This window comes from Dermochelys coriacea, chromosome 2 (genome assembly GCF_009764565.3).
Source record: "Dermochelys coriacea isolate rDerCor1 chromosome 2, rDerCor1.pri.v4, whole genome shotgun sequence".
In the NCBI taxonomy this organism is placed as follows: Eukaryota; Metazoa; Chordata; order Testudines; family Dermochelyidae; genus Dermochelys; species Dermochelys coriacea.
In genome coordinates, this window is record NC_050069.1 from 254,181,798 (window position 1) to 254,201,147 (window position 19,350).

The window sequence follows — 19,350 nt, forward strand, 5'->3', positions numbered from 1 at the left end:
GTATCAAGGGCCCCATCGGGAAGCAACCAGACCATAACCCCAGCCCCCCATGCGCTGCGAGAGGAGTTGCGGGAGTTCCTAGAAGACGTCCGTGGCTCCCGCAACAAAGTCCAGCTTGCCCTCCAGCGATGGGGGGACTTTAATCAAATCCTCCGGGCCGCAAGGGCCCTCATGGGGGAGGGGAAAAGGACCGGGAGACAGGGCGCCGCGGCCTACCAGCGGGTCCCCCACTTCCGTGACTCCTTACTCACCTACGGGGTGGGTCACGGACTGCTGCGCGGCCCGCCGGGAGCCACGAGCATCCCTGCCGGCGAGGATCCCCCCCAGCCCTCCTCATGGCACCCTTTACCATCGCAACATTGAACACCCATGGCTGTAAGATGGGTTTCCGCAGGTCCCAGGTGCTCTCCTTCCTTCGAGAGGGGAGGTACTCTGTGGTTTTCCTGCAGGAGACCCATACGGATCCGACCGCCGAAGACAGCTGGCGGCTGGATTGGGGGGACAGGGTCTACTTTAGCCACCTCACAGTTCATACGGGTGGAGTGGTGACCCTGTTCTCCCCCGACCTACGGCCCGAGGTGCTGGGGGTCGCCGAGGCTGTGCCAGGTCGCCTGCTGCACCTCTGGGTCCACATGGAGGGGCTCGTAGTCAACCTCGTCAACATATATGCCCCAGCAGCGAGCCCGGAGCGGCTGCAATTCTATCAGCAGGCATCCGCCTTCCTCGGCACCTTAGATCCTCAGGAGTGCCTGGTCCTGAGAGGGGACTTTAACATCACCCTTGAGGAACGGGACCGCTCGGGAACCGAGCAGAGCCCGGCCGCCGTCGCCGTCCTCCAGGAGATAGTCGAACACCACTCCCTGGTGGACGTCTGGCGCGACCACCACCCGGATGACACTTCCACGTTCACCTTTGTCCGGGTGGAGGCCCATCGGTCGCGCCACTCCCGGTTGGACCGCATTTATTTATCACGCTTTCATCTTACACGAGCCCACTCCTCCAGCATCCGGCCGGCCCCATTTTCTGACCATCACATAGCCACCGTGACAGCCTCCCTCTGCGCGGAGAGGCCGGGGCCGGCCTATTGGCATTTTAACAACAGCTTGCTGGAGGATGCGGGCTTCGTGGCGTCCTTCCGGGAGTTCTGGCTGGCCTGGCGAGGGCAGCGGCGTGCCTTTCCCTCGGCACGGCGGTGGTGGGACGTAGGGAAGGTGCGCGCCCGGCTCTTCTGCCGTGACTACACCCGGGGCACCAGCCGACGGAGGGATGCAGCGATAGAGCAGTTGGAACGGGAGGTCTTAGAGCTGGAGAGGCGTCTGGCCGCCAGCCCCGAGGATCCACCCCTCTGCGGAGCGTGCCGGGAGAAGCGGGAGGAGCTCCGGAGCCTCGAGGACCATCGGGCCCGGGGTGCCTTTGTTCGATCCCGCATCCGTCTCCTTCGGGAGATGGATTGCGGCTCCCGCTTCTTCTACGCCCTGGAAAAAAGAGGGGGGCTAAGAAACATATCATCTGCCTACTGGCAGAAGATGGCACCCCCCTCACGGATCCGGTGGAGATGTGTGAAAGGGCGAGAGCCTTCTACGCAAGGTTATTCTCCCCGGAGCCGACCGATCCTAACGCTTGCAGAGTGCTGTGGGAGGAGCTCCCGACGGTCAGCGTGGGCGACCGAGACTGGCTAGAGCTGCCTCTCACTCTGGCCGAGTTCTCGGAAGCCCTCCGTCGCATGCCCACCAATAAATCTCCGGGCATGGACGGGCTGACCGTGGAGTTCTACCGCGTGTTCTGGGACGTCCTGGGCCCAGACCTAGTCACCGTCTGGGCCGAGTCTTTGCAGAGCGGGGTCCTCCCTCTTTCGTGCAGGCGAGCCGTGCTCGCCTTATTGCCGAAGAAGGGGGACCTCCGCGATTTACGAAATTGGCGTCCCGTCTCGCTCCTCAGCACGGACTACAAAATCGTGGCAAAAGCCATCTCCCTGAGGCTAGGGTCCGTGCTGGCGGACGTGGTCCACCCAGACCAGACCTACACCGTCCCGGGCCGCAGCATCTTCGACAACCTCTATCTGGTCCGGGACCTATTGGAACTTGGGTGTAGGGATGGTCTGTCGTTCGCCCTCCTGTCCTTAGATCAGGAGAAGGCGTTCGACAGGATGGATCACGGGTATCTCCTGAGCACTCTGCAGGCGTTTGGCTTCGGACCCAGGTTTATGAACTTTCTCCGGGTGCTGTACGCTTCCGCAGAGTGTCTGGTAAGGCTCAACTGGACCCTGACCGAACCGGTCAACTTCGGGCGAGGAGTACGGCAGGGGTGCCCCCTCTCAGGCCAGCTCTACGCTCTAGCGATCGAGCCCTTCCTCTGTCTCCTCCGAAGAAGGTTGACAGGGTTGGTGCTGAGGGAGCCGGAGCTGCGGCTGGTCCTGTCGGCGTACGCTGATGACGTGCTCCTCATGGTCCAGGACCCGGGCGACTTGGTGCGAGTGGAGGCTTGCCAGGCCATCTATTCAGCAGCCTCCTCTGCGTGGGTCAACTGGGTCAAGAGCTCTGGCTTGGTGGTAGGGGACTGGCGGCAGGCGAGCTCCCTCCCACCCGCGCTTCAGGCCATCCGGTGGAGCACGGGTCCGCTGCTCTATCTGGGCATTTACCTTTCTGCCACGCATCCCTCTCCGCCGGAGAACTGGCAGAATTTAGAGGGCGGGGTGATAGAGCGGCTCCGGAAATGGACAGGACTGCTCCGGTGCCTCTCCCTTCGAGGGAGAGCGTTAGTGCTTAATCAACTAGTCCTGTCCATGCTTTGGTACCGGCTCAACACCCTGGTCCCAGCCCCGGCTTTCCTGACCAACCTGCGGACATCGATTCTGGAGTTCTTTTGGTCAGGACTGCACTGGGTCCCTGCAGGGGTTCTCCATCTACCTGTGGAGGAGGGAGGGCAGGGCCTCAAATGTCTGCTTACTCAGGTCCATGTCTTCCGCCTCCAGACCCTGCAGAGGCTCCTTTATGGTGCAGGTAGTCCGGCGTGGAGCATACTGGCGCACGCCTTCCTGCGCCGCTTCCGAGGGCTCCGATACGACCGACAGCTCCTTTATCTCCATCCGAGAGGTCTTCCGCGAGACCTCTCCGGGCTGCCGGTCTTCTACCAGGACCTCCTCCGGACCTGGAAACTCTTTACAATGAGCAGGTCCGTGGCGGCCACCGAGGGGGCAGATCTCCTCGCGGAGCCCCTGCTACACAACCCCCAGCTCCGTTTGCAGGTGGCGGAGTCCCGCTCGGTGCGCCAGAGGTTGGTCCTGGCAGAGGTCACAAGAGTCGGAGACCTCCTGGACTATGACCGGGGAGACTGGCTGGATCCCCTAACCTTCGCTCAGCGCATGGGGCTTTCCAGACCTTGTACTCCCCGATGCATACTTCAGGAGGTGAAGGCCGCTTTGCCGCCCGCTGCTCGGGTTTATATCGACCGGGTCATGCACGAGGGCACGCCCCGCCTACCCACTACCCCAGGCCCGCCGGACCTTTTAATTGGACCCCTCCCCCGTGGACCCAACCGATCCCTTCACCCCTTCACTAGAAGCCGGCTGCACGAGATGCAGCCAGTCTGTTTTCAAACCGCGCCAAGAAAACATCTCTACACGCTCGTGTTCCATACCCTTCACGCCCGCACCCTCGTGTCCCGCCCCGATACAAAATGGCGGGACCTCCTGCCACATTTGGAGGGTGAAGAGCCCCGGTGGGCCAGCCTATATTCCATCTTAGTCCCAAAGCCCGCCGGGGATGTCAGTTGGCGGCTCCTTCACGGAGCCGTGAGCACGGGCGTGTACTTGGCGCGGTTCACCACAATCCCAGACACCTGCCCCTTTTGCGGCGTGAGGGATACCCTGGCACATGTCTACCTGGAGTGTGCCAGGCTGCAGCCCCTATTCCGGCTCCTCACCAATATCTTATTACGTTTTTGGTTGCACTTCTCCCCTCACCTTCTCATTTATGCACTCCCTATCCGTGGCCCCACAAAGTCCCGGGATCTCCTGGTCAACCTCCTCCTGGCCCTAGCTAAAATGGCCATCTACAAAACCAGAGTGAGGAGGTTGGCCGATGGAGTCTCCTGTGACTGTGGGGCCTATTTCCGATCCTCGGTCCGTTCACGTATCCGGGCAGAGTTCCTCTGGGCGGCGTCCTCTGACTCCCTTGACGCCTTTGAGGAGCAGTGGGCTCTGTCCGGGGTTCTCTGCTCGGTGTCCCCGTCCGGTTCCCTTCTTTTGACCCTTTGACCGCACTCCTGTCCCTGTTATTTTATTAGTTGTCCCCCGGAATTTTTTGGGTATCTAGGTCCTGTGGATCCCCCTTTTAGGCTGGGGGGGACCCTTTAGCAGTGGACGGGCTTCGCCCGCCCACTTCCCGGATCCCAATAAGACTGCTCTCCCATAGCGTTCTAGCTTGGAGGGAGGTGGGAAGCTGCTCCTCCTGCTGCTGCTAGGCCCTAAGCTCTCCCTGCTGCTCCAGCTGCTCCCCTGGCTGGGCCAGACACCCCCCCATTCTCTGCTACTTGGCTGCTGGACCCCCCACTCTCAGGTGCTGCTACTGCTCCAACTGCAGCCCTGGGGTGGGGAGGGGGCTGCTAGCCCACTCCCCAGAGAGGAGGAGTGAGGGACCCCAGCCACTGCTGTTGTGGATACCACCACCAGCACCACCACCTGAGAGGGGTCCTTTCTGCCTGCCTGGACCACCACCTGGAGTTCCTGGAGCTGCTGCTGCTGCAGAGGCCGCTGCCTGGAGCTGCTGAAGCCCGAGGAGGAGAAGAAGAGGATCATCTGCCAGTGGGGCAGCACCTAGAGACTCTGCAGACCACCGTGGAGGGGGCCCTAAGACTGAGTAATTTTCAAACTGTGCTCTTGTGGTGGGGGTTTTGACTGTGTTTGTAGGGACACAGGGGGTGTGGTGTGGAGCTGCCCCCCGATCCATCTGTGTGTGTCCCCCAACCCCCACCACTATTACTACCACCGCTGCCCCCTCCACCACCCCCACTGGCTGTATACCATCTGCCTCAGCTCCTGCCTCTGGACTCAGCTGCTTGCTTGGCTTGCCACGCCCTATTTCCACCATTTGGGCCAGAAGCAGCAGCAAGCTAAAAAAGACTTGTGCAAGTGCACATGGGCACATGTGCCCCCCCCGAACTGCCTAACCCCCAGCTTTGCCCTTTACTACCTGCCCCATTTGCCACTTGCTTTGCCTCCTCTTTTGCTCCAGCCCCCCTTACTAGCTTCAGTTTGTTTGCCTGCCCCGCCCATTTCCTTCTGCAGCCTTTGTTTGTTTGCCCCGCCCCAGCCTCTGGAAAAAAAAAAAAATTACTCTCCTATAACCATCTGGCTCGACCCTGTCACAATACAAAACATATATCTAAAATGTACTGTATCATACTCTAATGATCAAAAATATAAAGAATAACCTAGTAATTTTCAAATGCTAAGTGATTATATACGTATAAGTAAAATTCTGTTTTGAAAAGAATTGTAGATTTAAACTGAAATATGATGAAAATGTTTCTAACAGTTTCACTGAAATCTCCTTTTTGACTTTTGCATCACAAACAACCACAAAAAGTCCCAGGAATCAATTACTTGGAGCTTTTGCATTACAGAAACCAACACAATTTTAACTTCATCTGATCCTAAGACAGTAAGTGAGAAAAGTTTACTAATATGTGCAGTCATTTACAATTGCAGTCTATATATAAAATGACAATAAATCTGGTTTCAGAGTAGCAGCCGTGTTAGTCTGTATTCGCAAAAAGAAAAGGAGTACTTGTGGCACCTTAGAGACTAACAAATTTATTAGAGCATAAGCTTTCATGAGCATTTGCATCCGATGAAGTGAGCTGTAGCTCACGAAAGCTTATACTCTAATAAATCTGGAAAATTAATTGAATAGTTAGCTACATTCCGCTAATCAAGGAGCCAAAACATGGTTTATGAGTACATTACTCAAGAGCAAAATTCAATGATCTTTCAGGATGCAAAATAAGGAATCAGTGCAGCTCCCTTTAAGAACTGGAGGTTTCTACTGAACATACAAATACTCTTGAATAGGAAACTGTTGCTATAATAATCTCATATATGACCATGTTGTAGAGAACAAGTTACAAGGTTGGTGGCCTAATGTCACATCTGGTAATGCAGATCAGCACTTAGATGCCCGAATAACTGCTTGTGATGCCTAAAGAATCATTTGAACATTCAGATTCAGAAAGGAGCATTCTAATTTATGTGTTCAGGTTTGTAAACAGGGACCATGGCAGTAAAAGCAGAGATAAAGATTACATACAAATGGCTGTAAAATCACAAGTGTGAAACATTCTGACATCTTTGCAAAGGGTGACTCTCCATCCTTAAACCTAGCATTTTCCTTTTCTGATGGCATGAGGCATCAGGAGGGAGTGCAAACCATGAAGAGACAGTATTCCTTACTTCTGCATGCAGACAGAATCCTCCACCCATCCAACCATCCATCCCTGGGCAGTGTTCTCCACCTCCACACCACTGTAAAAATCCTGCCTGGGAGCCTACTGAGAACCCTTCATGGATCGGAGGTTGCAAATGTGGAGAGGGGAGGGGGCCAGTGGAAGGAATGCACCTTGCCTCTCCCTTACAACAGGAATTCTGCTGAAAACAGGAAACCTGATTTGATCTGCAAGGGCCCCTGAACTGGGCAAGTCACAGAGAACTGGGTAGAGTCACAAAGCTACTGTGTAAAAGGATCCTGGTGTCTTGCATATCTTCTGAGGTCTGTGCAGATTTCAGGAGAATGGGGATCTGTTGGCTTTGCTGTTTGTTATGCAGGGATGCAAACTCCACCCTCACTCTCAGAAGAATTTGGAGAAAACTGAGACACATCGTGGGAGTTTTCTCCCCCTCAGCCTTTTCGTGATGTTTAACCCCAAAAGGGGATAATGTGGGCCCAGCATTTTTACTGGCAGTATCTAATCCACTCTTTTACTCCATATCTGTCATAATTATCAGAGACACCAGCCAGAGGATGCAGATTCTGCTTGCTTGGGTAAAAATCTGCACTAAGGACCATTTTCCAGCAGGCAGCATCCCACATCAAGCAGCCTTAATATCACCTTCAAAGATTCCACCACAATTTTACCCGACCTTTATCTAACAGCACCAGGCATGACTCTCCTGTTCCTTACTCCACTGGGGACTAGGAATAACTCCAGCGAAGATATTGGAGTAAGCGAAATGAGAAACAGGACTAAAACCTCTACTAAAGCCGCAGAAATGTGATGGTCCTTTGGGTAATTATGTCATTATACAAGAAAGAAACAACAACCCCTCCACAACAGGCACAGATTGAATGATTTCCACTGTGAGGTTCTGGTGCTACTGTAAACTCTGAAAGCAAAACTTGTGTGGTTTATAGCATCCCCAGATAGGACCACACACCCATCATTCAGAACTTTCAGATTTTATACATAAAAGGTTTAAAAGGAAAACGAAACATTATGGAAGCCTAAAAAGAGCATCCGGAGCCATGCAATATCTTGTTTCCTCTTATTTAATGATCATTGAAAAGCGACCAAACTACAGTTTTTTTTCTTTTTAACTTGAAAAAATAAAAAAAAAAACCCTAATCTAAAACTTAGTAGTAGCCTAGGGTAAATTTTTATGGATGATTTATGTAGAAATCTCTGAAAAAAGGGCTTTAGAATGGAAGTGATAGCTCAACCTTAACTGCAGCACTGGGAACAACGATACTATAATTAATGTATTATTTCAGTTGTGGGAGATACTGACAGTTGCTTTTTGCTCTTAGGAAGAAATTTATAGTGTGACTGAGGAAGGAGTCATGGAAAAGAATTACACTAAAGGGGAACAGAAATCCTTGTAGCAAAGACATATCCTTACAGTCTCACTCCCAAATCTTATAAAACTCTGGCACTGACAGTGTTACCCCATGGTGTTATTTATATCTTTTCCCTCTATTAGATGGCAGTGACACACACCTGGAGAATATATTTTGCGGCAGTGAGGGGCTTTTCTTTCTTTCTCTGTTTCATAATGATTAATGAAATTAAATATTGTATCAGAATCAAATGGGAAAAAGTGATTAATTGTATATTGTCGATGAAATCGATGTACTTACTGGCTCAACGTCAAATGCATAAAGCGCATACTCCCGATCAGGTGACACTTCATAGCGAATGGCCTTTAAGGACTCCTAAAAAATAATCAGATGTTAAAATACAAGAGATTTTGTAGTTCTAAAGTCTCATATGTCAAACTATTTTCATACTCATCATGGGGGGAGGGAGGAAAGTATTGTCTGAATTCATTTTTTTAGAAGACACTTATAAATCCTACTTTGTCTTGATAAAAAGGTGAACAGATTATACACATCCCCTTACACCTGCACACCCCGTGGAGACACAGTACCATGTCTCACTCACGTGTTTTTCTCCTCTGCTCATTTTCGTCCCTCACACTAATGTACATCTACAGTATCACATATGTGTAGTCGTATGCAAAAAGCTGATGGGGTGGGAAGTAGGTGCAAATGCATGTCAGGATGGGGACAGAAAACACAGGATAGTAAAAACTGGAGGGGACTCTTTCCTTCTCTTCCCCTCAGAGGCTGAGCCTGTGTTGTTGTCTTCTCCTTAGTTTGTAAGATCCTGAGGCAGGAACCCCTGCCATCTTCTATACCTGGGACATGCCCAACACACTGCTGGTGCTGCATAAAAGCTACATTGTGACTTGGGCTATGTGCTTGCCCCATGGAGTAAGAATCCCCCTTGCATGCCTATGCAGACTATCTTGGGCCTGACAGCATAGGAATAAACAGGCCTACTTATTTGTTTACTTCCTCCCTGTAGCTGAAGGGCAGGAAGTGAATGAGAAGCAATAGGACATGGGAGATGCCTTGGTTCCACCCAATTATCCCCAGTCACTGGTCGAGGTATTTGAACCACCAAATAGGGGTGGAGGAATAGTAAATCACTGCTGGTACAGGCCAACCATAAAACATACTGCCATCCACCCCTAGCGAGAGCAATGCAGAATCAGGGTAGGGATTGTTCCTCACAGGGGTCTCTGAGTCACCATGTCTCCCAAGGTTAGTTCTGGGGTGATGTAGTTTATGTTCCAGTCTTTCCTGAAGGCCATGACTAAAATTAGCCCTAGCGTTACCGTTAATATACAGCAGCTCCTGATATTTGTCTGGCGATGTCTCTTCCCTCTTCTGCTTCTAATTTATCTAGTGCAGGATGTCCCTTCCCCTTTCCTCTGTGGTTTTAATATGCAGTGCCAGCTCCAACATTGCCAAGGCCAAAGAGAGGTCACTCTAATATGCCTTTCATCCTCTTGCTTTTAAATCCTTTTCTTCCACATAACAAATTGGACAGAATTCTTTGAGATATTACCAAGAAACACAATGAAGTAGGATCTTGGACATAGTGCCAGTGGACGGTATCACACAAAAAAGTCCTTCACAAAGTCAGCGAGCAGGTTCGAGTTGCACGAGTACATTACGAATCAGATGAGCTATCCAAAGGCAGAGGGCAGTGAGAAGTGAAAGCGGTTTAGACTAGAGGGGTGTCTGTAGCAGTGTGCCAGGCAGCATCGTCAGCATGAAAACAGATTTTGTTTGCTGATATATTAATAATGTGAAGGAAGGAATCTGTGCCAAGACAGTGAAAGTTGTTCTGACACAAGACTAGGATGAAAGAAGGGGGTGGATGGGATAGAAGGAATAAGTCAATGTAAATAAGATGGATAATAAAATCCATGACAAACTAGGCAGTCTAGAAGCATAAACAGATACGATGCTTATACAATACAGTTTGAGGTAGTGAGACAAAGAAAAAAAAATTAGATGTTCCTTCAGTGGCTATATGATAAAACAGCACATGGGAGAAGGCTCTTCCCCAAAGAACACATCTAAAACCTCCAGCACAGGGCACGAGAAGCAGTAAAGAGAAAGTGAATACATCTCTGCAGTGTTTAGAGACAGGGGCTCAATGTAATAGAGAGGAAGATCTTTTAGAGCCAAACAAAGGACGCCACATTCAGAATATTGTGTGAGGTCCTGCATACCTTACATCAATAGTTATTGTAAGTCATAGTGTTATTGTAACATCTGAATAAGGTAGAGCAGGATTCTCATACCAGGTCCATGGACTGCCATCAATTGGGCTGGAGAACCCATGTTGGTGATCTGTAGAATTAAATATTTTGTGGGGGGGGGAAACAAAGTAGTAGGGGATTGGGGGGTTGGAAGGAGGGCTAGTCTGGAGGCTATCTTTATTTTATGGTATGGCCAAAAATTAAGAACCAATGGAATAAAGAGCAGACAGTGAAAGGCTATTTGAAGCCATAGAAAATAAAACTCATATGAATTCAGCTAAGAAGAGTCAGCTACTAAAGGAATCTAGTCAATTCCTCTACACAGAGCACAGATGATGCTCTCTGTGGGAATAATAGCATAGAGCAGTTATAGGAACAATTATTATATACAGTTGGCAGAAAGTATTCAACAGAGACAGCCCGCTGGTCTAGATCCAGCACGTGGTGCTGTCATGCAGAGAATGGATGAAAACAAGCCTCGGTCTGTTCATGGGCTGATGGTGCTCTTAGGCCATATTAGAGGGAGCATATACTGTGTGATGGTGCTCCGCACTGACCCGAAAGGCACAACGGATAGGTTCTGAAGAAACTTCCATTCAACAGTCATTGTCAGGGAACAGAGGCACCTCAGCATGTGGCCTTTGAGGCTGGTGGGAAATGAATAGGGAAAAAAAAACATGGGGGTTTCCTAGGAAGAAAGCATGAAATATTTGTTGTATTGTAGAGTTGCACTACTAAACAAAGAAAGAGCTGGATGACTATGGGCTTTGTTGCAAGCTGAAACATGAAAACCATGACCAAACCCTTATTCCCAGGTCTAAAATACACATAAGGACACTAGTGGTATGTCCTTGAAGGCAGATGTGGTTTATTTATTCTCCCCTTTTTAGCTCCCTGACATGAATTTCTGTGGTTCAACTGAATTTCCGTGGTTCACTTTGTAAATGTGCCAGGGAATCAGTCACTGATGTAATTAGCTATGCAGTATCTGCTTGTGGAAAAAGTTATGGTAAAACAGTACAGCCTCGGAGACGTAGCAAGGTGTAAAGGTAAAATGAAAACATGTGGCCTTTAAAGCCGGATATAGCACAACGATAAAAAGCTTGAAGACAGTACCTCAGTATTGCTTTTAGGCAGAACTTTTAGGCATATTTAACACATTGACACTATGCTAGAACTATGTATGAGGAAATTTGAGATTACTGCAGCGTGAAGTCAATATGGAATGTGGTTTTAGTATTTTCTTGAAGCCAAACAGGTTTCTGAACAAGGCTTTCTTGTGGGGTTTTTTTTTTTTTGGGTGGCAAAATTCAGTCCACAATTTCCAGAGCTCTTTTTAACAGTTGTTAGACAATTATGTTAAACGTACCTTAGCTTTGTTCTGCTTTTGTGACCAAACATATTTCTGGGATCTCGGAAGGAGAAGAACCTTTGACTGCACCAAAACTTAGAGGAACAAAAGTTTGATGCCAAAGGGCAGTGGATTCTTTGATGGTGCTTTGCACCATTCCAGCCCTGCAAAGCTGGCAGAAAAGCAGCTCTACCAGCCATGTGGGGATTCCCCTGCATATGGAAATGCGATTGTTGGCTGGCAAAATGGCCTCTTGAAGGATATTTCCAGTCAGTGCAACTTAGAGCAAAATGGCTTAGCATGGGGAGGATGGTGCATATGGATAAGTCCAATCCCTCCTATATGGGGTGGGGGGAAAGTTAGGTAATAAACACTGTAGCTTTGAAGCAGCAGGCTTTCTGCTACATAGTCTTTTCTGAAGGGATTCAGGTGCAGCAAAAGGGAGAACTTCTACATATCAGGGTGTATTAGCTTTCTGCTACATAGTCTTTTCTGAAGGGATTCAGGTGCAGCAAAAGGGAGAAATTGTACATATCAGGGTGTATTAGCAGAGGACTGGGGCATCTGCACAGAGAATCAGACTCTCAGCAGTATCCCCCAAGCCACCTTGCTTTCTGCCTTCCAAGGCAAGTAGCAGTGGTTCTTAACCTGGGGTGCGAGATGCCAATTCTGGGGGTGCGAGACATGCCAGATTTTTTTTAGAAGGTAAATAATCGAAAACACAAATTAAGCACAGGCACTTAAATACAACTACTTTGTTTAATCAAACCTATGTATTTATTAACATTATACATTTTTTAACAATTACTGTAATATACAAACAAAAATATATCTAGGTTTAAAGAACTGACCTACTTCAACTATTTTTGATAAGGGGTGCAAGAATATATTTTGAGAACCAAAAGGGTGCAGGCTGCAGTAAAGTTTAAGAACCATTAGAGCATTGCTACTGTGTCTCCTCATCCTTGCCTGGCCTCAAAAACTCAGCAGGAGGGGATGAATGACTAGAAGATTTAATCCTATCAGGTTTCAGAGTAGCAGCCGTGTTAGTCTGTATTCGCAAAAAGAAAAGCAGTACTTGTGGCACCTTAGAGACTAACAAATTTATTAGAGCATAAGCTTTCGTGAGCTACAGCTCACTTCATCGGATGCATCCGATGAAGTGAGCTGTAGCTCACGAAAGCTTATGCTCTAATAAATTTGTTAGTCTCTAAGGTGCCACAAGTACTGCTTTTCTTTTTGCGAATCCTATCAGGGTTACATCTCCAGAAGGGCTTTCACAACATCAGAGAAGAAGGCAAGATGCCACTGATATTCAGTTCTGCTCCCTCCAATACAGTTTTGGGGTTTGAGGTCTTCTGCACCTTTTACACCAGTTTAGATAAGTATTTATATCGTTTTCCTGACTGGTGTGTTTAAATGCCTCTGGTGTCCCCTTGATGGTTACAATTGTGTGGGAATGATCTGAACCAGAGTGCACTGTAGAGATGAGATAGGCAGAACAGGTCATCCAAAGTGATAGGGATCTCTTGTCTATAGTGGAATGGTGAATGATATTAATTTGCAGTATTAGTTTCTCATCCAGAATGTCTTCAGCTCAAATGCATGAGCATTAATTTTAGAAAGACAATGAGGTTCATCCTTCACTACCGCTGTAAATACAAGTGTACTTTTTATGTCAGGCAATTGTCTTTTACTAACTTGATCTATTCATTTTTACAGAAAGTGTTGATAATATTCTGATATTTAACATGTTAACTTCGTCATCATGCTGGGTTCATTTGGTATATGATTTAATGTTACAAAACTTTTTCATTATCTTCTGCATAGATACAATTCTGTCTTACGCATCAATTAGTTCTCTCAACTTACTACAGGAACCCCTTACTAACACCTTAATCCCATAACCGATTTGATTTTTCCCTGTAATCTGACATGCAGTAACCCCATTGCTCCAAATGTTTTAAACAAAATTTCTTTTAATAATGTCATTCCAGTTCAAACTTTGTGCAAACGAAAACAGCATCTCCCAAGTGTTTGAAGAAATATTTGTGCGGGGGAGGGAGAGGGAAGGAGGAGGAGAATAAGTCCTAGCAGTTTAAAGCAAATTATAAATATATAATTGCAAAGTTCTTTGAAGTAACTGTGTAAACGCCTAAGGTATTTCTCTTTCAGTGACATATGATATGCAAGGCTTGCTTCAAATACCTGTAGTAGAGAGTTTTCTGCAAACAGAAGGAAACTGAGCTTCTGGCTTAATAAAGAAAGCACAGATTCTATTTCACATTATCTGTAGTTGCTTAGTCCAGAGTATTCTGCTTGGCAATACATGAAGTTGAAAATTAAATGTCATTTTCTACTTTATTGACCTGAATCCAAGAAAACTGTGAAATTATTCTGCTTATTAAAGAAGATACTTACGATTTTTTTGTTTTCTATTAATACCATTGAATTGTTTGTTTCAACATTCCGCAGGATCACAGTGCCATTCTGGTTTCTATAAATGAATTCTTTATCTGCAGAAAAAAGAAAAAAGAACATTAAGGAAATTGGACAGATTTTAGCCAGCAAACTTGCTTATTTATGTAGAACTAACTATGGATTTGTGCCAAAAAGAACTGCTGTTTTCTATTCTATTTAGTGTTCTTAGATTCATAGATTCATAGATACTAAGGTCAGAAGGGACCATTCTGATCATCTAGTCCGACCTCCTGCACAACGCAGGCCACAGAATCTCACCCACCCACTCCTACGAAAAACCTCACCTACGTCTGAGCTATTGAAGTCCTCATATCGTGGTTTAAAGACTTCAAGGAGCAGAGAATCCTCCCTCAAGTGACCCATGCTCCATGCTACAGAGGAAGGTGAAAAACCTCCAGGGCCTCTTCCAATCTGTCCTGGAGGAAAATTCCTTCCCGACCCCAATATGGCGATCAGCTAAACCCTGAGCATATGGGCAAGATTCACCAGCCAGATACTTCAGAAAATTCTTTCCTGGGTAACTCAGATCCCATCCATCTAATATCCCATCTCAGGGGATTAGGCCTATTTACCCTGAATATTTAAAGATCAATTAATTACCAAAATCCCATTATCCCATCTCCTCCATAAACTTATTGAGTTTAATCTTAAAGCCAGATAGATCTTTTGCCCCCACTACTTCCCTTGGAAGGCTATTCCAAAACTTCACTCCTCTGATGGTTAGAAACCTTCATCTAATTTCAAGTCTAAACTTCCTGGTGGCCCGTTTATACCCATTTGTTCTTGTGTCCACATTGGTGCTGAGCTCAAATAATTCTTCTTCCTTTCCTGTATTTATCCCTCTGATATATTTATAGAGAGCAATCATATCTCCCCTCAACCTTCTTTTAGTTAGGCTAAACAAGCCAAGCTCCTTAAGTCTCCTTTCATAAGACAAGTTTTCCATTCCTTGGATCATCCTAGTAGCCCTTCTCTGTACCTGCTCCAGTTTGAATTCATCCTTTTTAAACATGGGAGACCAGAACTGCACACAGTATTCTAGGTGAGGTCTCACCAGTGCCTTGTATAATGGTACTAAAACCTCCTTATCCCTACTGGAAATGCCTCTCCTGATGCATCCCAAAACCGCATTAGCTTTTTTCACAGCCATATCACATTGGCAGCTCATAGTCATCCTATGATCAACCAATACTCCAAGGTCCTTCTCCTCTTTCATTACTTCTAATTGATGCGTCCCCAACTTATAACTAAAATTCTTGTTATTAATCCCTAAATGCATAACCTTACACTTCACACTATTAAATTTCATCCTATTACTATTACTCCAGTTTACAAGGTCATCCAGATCCTCCTGTATAATTTCCCGATCCTTCTCTGAATTGGCAATACCTCCCAGCTTTGTATCATCTGCCAACTTTATTAGCACACTCCCACTTTTTGTGCCAAGGTCAGTAATAAAAAGATTAAATAAGATTGGTCCCAAAACCGATCCCTGAGGAACTCCACTGGTAACCTCCCTCCAGCCTGACAGTTCGCCTTTCAGTAAGACCCATTGCAGTCTCCCCTTTAACCAATTCCTTATCCACCTTTTGATGTTCATATTGATCCCCATCTTCTCCAATTTAAATAATAATTCCCCATGTGGCACAGTATCAAACGCCTTACTGAAATCTAGGTAAATTAGATCCACTGCATTTCCTTTATCTAAAAAATCTGTTACTTTCTCAAAGAAGGAGATCAGGTTGGTTTGGCACGATCTACCTTTTCTAAAACCATGTTGTATTTTGTCCCATTTACCATTGACTTCAATGTCCTTAACTAATTTCTCCTTCAAAATTTTTTCCAGGACCTTGCATACTACAGATGTCAAACTAACTGGCCTGTAGTTACCCGGATCACTTTTTTTTCCTTTCTTAAAAATAGGAACTATATTAGCAATTCTCCAATCATTCGGTACAGCTCCCGAGTTTACAGATTCATTAAAAATTTTTGCTAATGGGCTTGCAATTTCAGGTGCCAATTCCTTTAATATTCTTGGATGAAGATTATCTGGGCCCCCCGATTTAGTCCCATTAAGCTGTTTGAGTTTCGCTTCTACCTCACATATGGTAATATCTACCTCCATATCCTCATTCCCATTTGTCATGCTACCATTATCCCTAAGATCCTCTTTAGCCTTATTAAAGACTGAGGCAAAGTATTTGTTTAGATATTGGGCCATGCCTAGATTATCTTTAACCTCCACTCCATCCTCAGTGTTTAGCGGCCCCACTTCTTCTTTCTTAGTTTTCTTCTTATTTATATGGCTATAGAACCTTTTACTATTGGTTTTAATTCCCTTTGCAAGGTCCAACTCGACTCGGCTTTTAGCCTGTCTCACTTTATCCCTACATGTTCTGACCTCAATTAGGTAGCTTTCCTTGCTGATCCCTCCCATCTTCCACTCCCTGTATGCTTTCTGCTTCTTCTTAATCACCTCTCTAAGATGCTTGCTCATCCAGCTTGGTCTACAACTCCTTCCTATGAATTTTTTCCCCTTTCTTGGGATACAGGCTTCCGATAGCTTCTGCAGCTTTGATTTAAAGTAATCCCAGGTCTCCTCTACCTTTAGATCCATAAATTCTTCAGTCCAATCCACTTCCCTAACTAATTTCCTTAATTTTTGAAAGTCAGCCCTTTTGAAATCAAAAACTCTAGTTGCAGATTTATTTTTGTTAATCCTTCCATTCAGTTTGAACTGAATTAGCTCATGATCACTTGAGCCAAGATTATCCCCTACAACCATTTCTTCTATGAGGTCCTCGCTACTCACCAAAATTAAATCTAAAATGGCATCCCCTCTAGTCGGTTCAGCAACTACTTGATGAAGGAATCCATCAGCTATCGCATCTAGGAAAATCTGAGCCCTGTTATTATTACTAGCACTCGTCCTCAGTCTATATCTGGGAAGTTAAAGTCTCCCATGATCACGCAGCTTCCATTAGTATTTACTTTATTAAAAATATTAAAAAGGGCTCTATCCATATCCAAATTAGATCCCGGAGGTCTATAGCACACCCCAAGCACTATCGTAGGAGAGGCTCTACTAGTTATCTTCCCCAATGTAATTTTTGCCCAGACGGACTCTGTCTTATCCATTGCATCACTTCTTATTTCTTTACATTCTGCCTCATCATTGATATACAATGCTACTCCACCACCTTTACCTTTGTTTCTGTCTTTCCTAAACAGCACATACCCTTCAATACCTGTAGTCCAGTCATGACTACTATTCCATCTATAATGTTTCTGTTATCCCTATAATATCTGGTTTCACTTCCTGCACCAGTAGCTCTAGTTCCTCCATTTTGTTACCTAGGCTCCTCGCATTGGTGTATAAACATCTTAATTTTTGCTGTTTGGCCTCGCTCACCACACTTATTCTAATCTATACCACACTTATTCTAATCTATTCTGTATAGGTTCTAAAAACCTGCTCATGACTGTTGTCTCTGAGTTCCTTCCAGAAGTGCATTAAGTAACATGACTAACATCTGTGATGTTTCTGTTCTCCCATCCTCTCTCCAGGGGGAGAAATGTGTGCAGGGGAGTGTTTTCGTTCCAATTTTTTAATTATATACACATACACATGCGCAGAGCAGGAGGGAGAGCGCTACACGTTTACTTTACAGAAAGCCAGGTCAAAGCAATGACAGGAAGGTGGTGAGGTTTGTGAGGGTCCTTTAGATGAGGGTTGGGCTTGATCAACTTTGATGGGAGAACACCGGAGAAAAATCATGGTACTGCACAAAGGGGTGTTTGAAGGTAGATCTCTTCTCTAGAGTCAGTAATGTCCTTGCATTCCAGTAGAGCATGCTGCTGGAGACTGCACCTTTCAAATAAAACCTAAAACTGAGGTCCTGACCACTTTATCATTAAAAGTCCCATGACACTTTTCAGACCTAGTTGAATTAAGAACTTAGGCTATTAAATTCTAGCTGCCTAAATTCCCCCTTCCAGTTTAAATTAGGGAAGCAATTCTTCATTTCCTGTCTTAAAATGCCACAAACCTGCTTCAACAGGTGGGGAACTTGATCGATCCAGCAATGACTGAGACAGTCCCAGTTGAAGGGGGAGGAGAATAGATGCTGAGGGGATGCAGGGGTGCCCCTCCCCTTCAGAGTTTCTAGCCACTCATTTGAGGAGTCCGGTGGCACCTTAAAGACTAACAGATTCATTTGGGGGTAAGCTTTTGTGAGTAAAAACCCCCATTGCATCTGAAGAAGTGGGGTTTTTTACTCATGAAAGCCTATGCCCAAATAAATCTGTTAGTCTTTAACGTGCCACCGGACTCCTCATTGTTTTTGTGGATACAGACTAACACGGCTACTCCTCTGATACTAGCCCATCATTGACTAGCTTGGGGAGGAAGGGAGCTGATTGTTCCCTCAACTTCTCTTTTCACTAATTTAAACCCTGGGCCAAGTGAGCCTTTTTTTGTTTTGGATTCAACTGCATTTAAGAGATTTCAGCCCAATGTGATCAGGTAGGTCTCATGAGAATTCTACCAGCTTGGGGCAAAGTCTTATGAGAACAGCTCACAAGATTCCAAGACCATCAAATCCAAACCTGAATCTAAACTCTAGCCTTATTCTGGCCTCAAATTCTAGCCTAAATCTAATCCGAATTCAAAAGCCATCTGCTCTATGCACCTCTATTCTGGATTGAAAGTATTGTTTAAGTGTACAACATTATTACTATAAGTAACATTGCTTAGCATATTTCTGTATCTGCCTGCAACCCATCATCTCCATTTGAATAAAATACCATTGCAATTTAATTGGCATAATGTATAAAATAAGATACCAAGAGATACCAAGGTGTCAATACCAATTTCTCTTGGTATTGACATCTCCTCATCAATTATTGGGAGTGGACCACATCCACCCTGATTGAATTGGCCTTGTCATCACTGGTTCTCCACTTGTAAAGGACTCCCTTCTCTTCATGTGCCAGTATATTTATGCTTGTATCCGTAATTTTCACTCCATGCATCTGAAGAAGTGGGTTTTTATCCACGAAAGCTTATGCCCAAATAAATCTGTTAGTCTTTAAGGTGGTACAGGACTCCTCATTGTGTTATGTAGCAACATGCGAGATCTTTCAATTATATATTCTATTCAATAAACATCAGGCCAACTTTAAGTGTGGTCAGATACACCATTCAAAATATTAAGATATTTTCTAATTAAGTAAATTGATTATTAAACCCTGACCTCCAACTGGAAGCTTGACTCAGAGACTTTAAGGTCAGAAGGGACCATCATGATCATCTAGTCTAACCTCCTGCACATTGCAGGTCACCCACTCCTGTAATAGATCCGTAACCTCCATCTGAGTTATTGAAGTCCTCAAATCATGGTTTAAAGAC

At 46.0% G+C, this 19,350-nt stretch overlaps 1 protein-coding gene across 7 annotated transcripts in view; it reads right to left on the reverse strand.

Annotated features, from left to right (window-relative positions):
* DPP6 (dipeptidyl peptidase like 6) overlaps positions 1-19,350 on the reverse strand; it is an 868,888-nt gene that overhangs the window by 253,334 nt on the left and 596,204 nt on the right. For all 7 annotated transcript variants that reach the window (XM_038391573.2, XM_038391575.2, XM_038391569.1 and 4 more), the window contains exons 4-5: positions 13,881-13,975; positions 8,130-8,204 (exon numbers count right to left, since the gene is read on the reverse strand). In XM_038391573.2, coding sequence (XP_038247501.1) covers positions 8,130-8,204; positions 13,881-13,975 — 170 coding nt within the window. The remainder of the gene's footprint in view (positions 1-8,129; positions 8,205-13,880; positions 13,976-19,350) is intronic.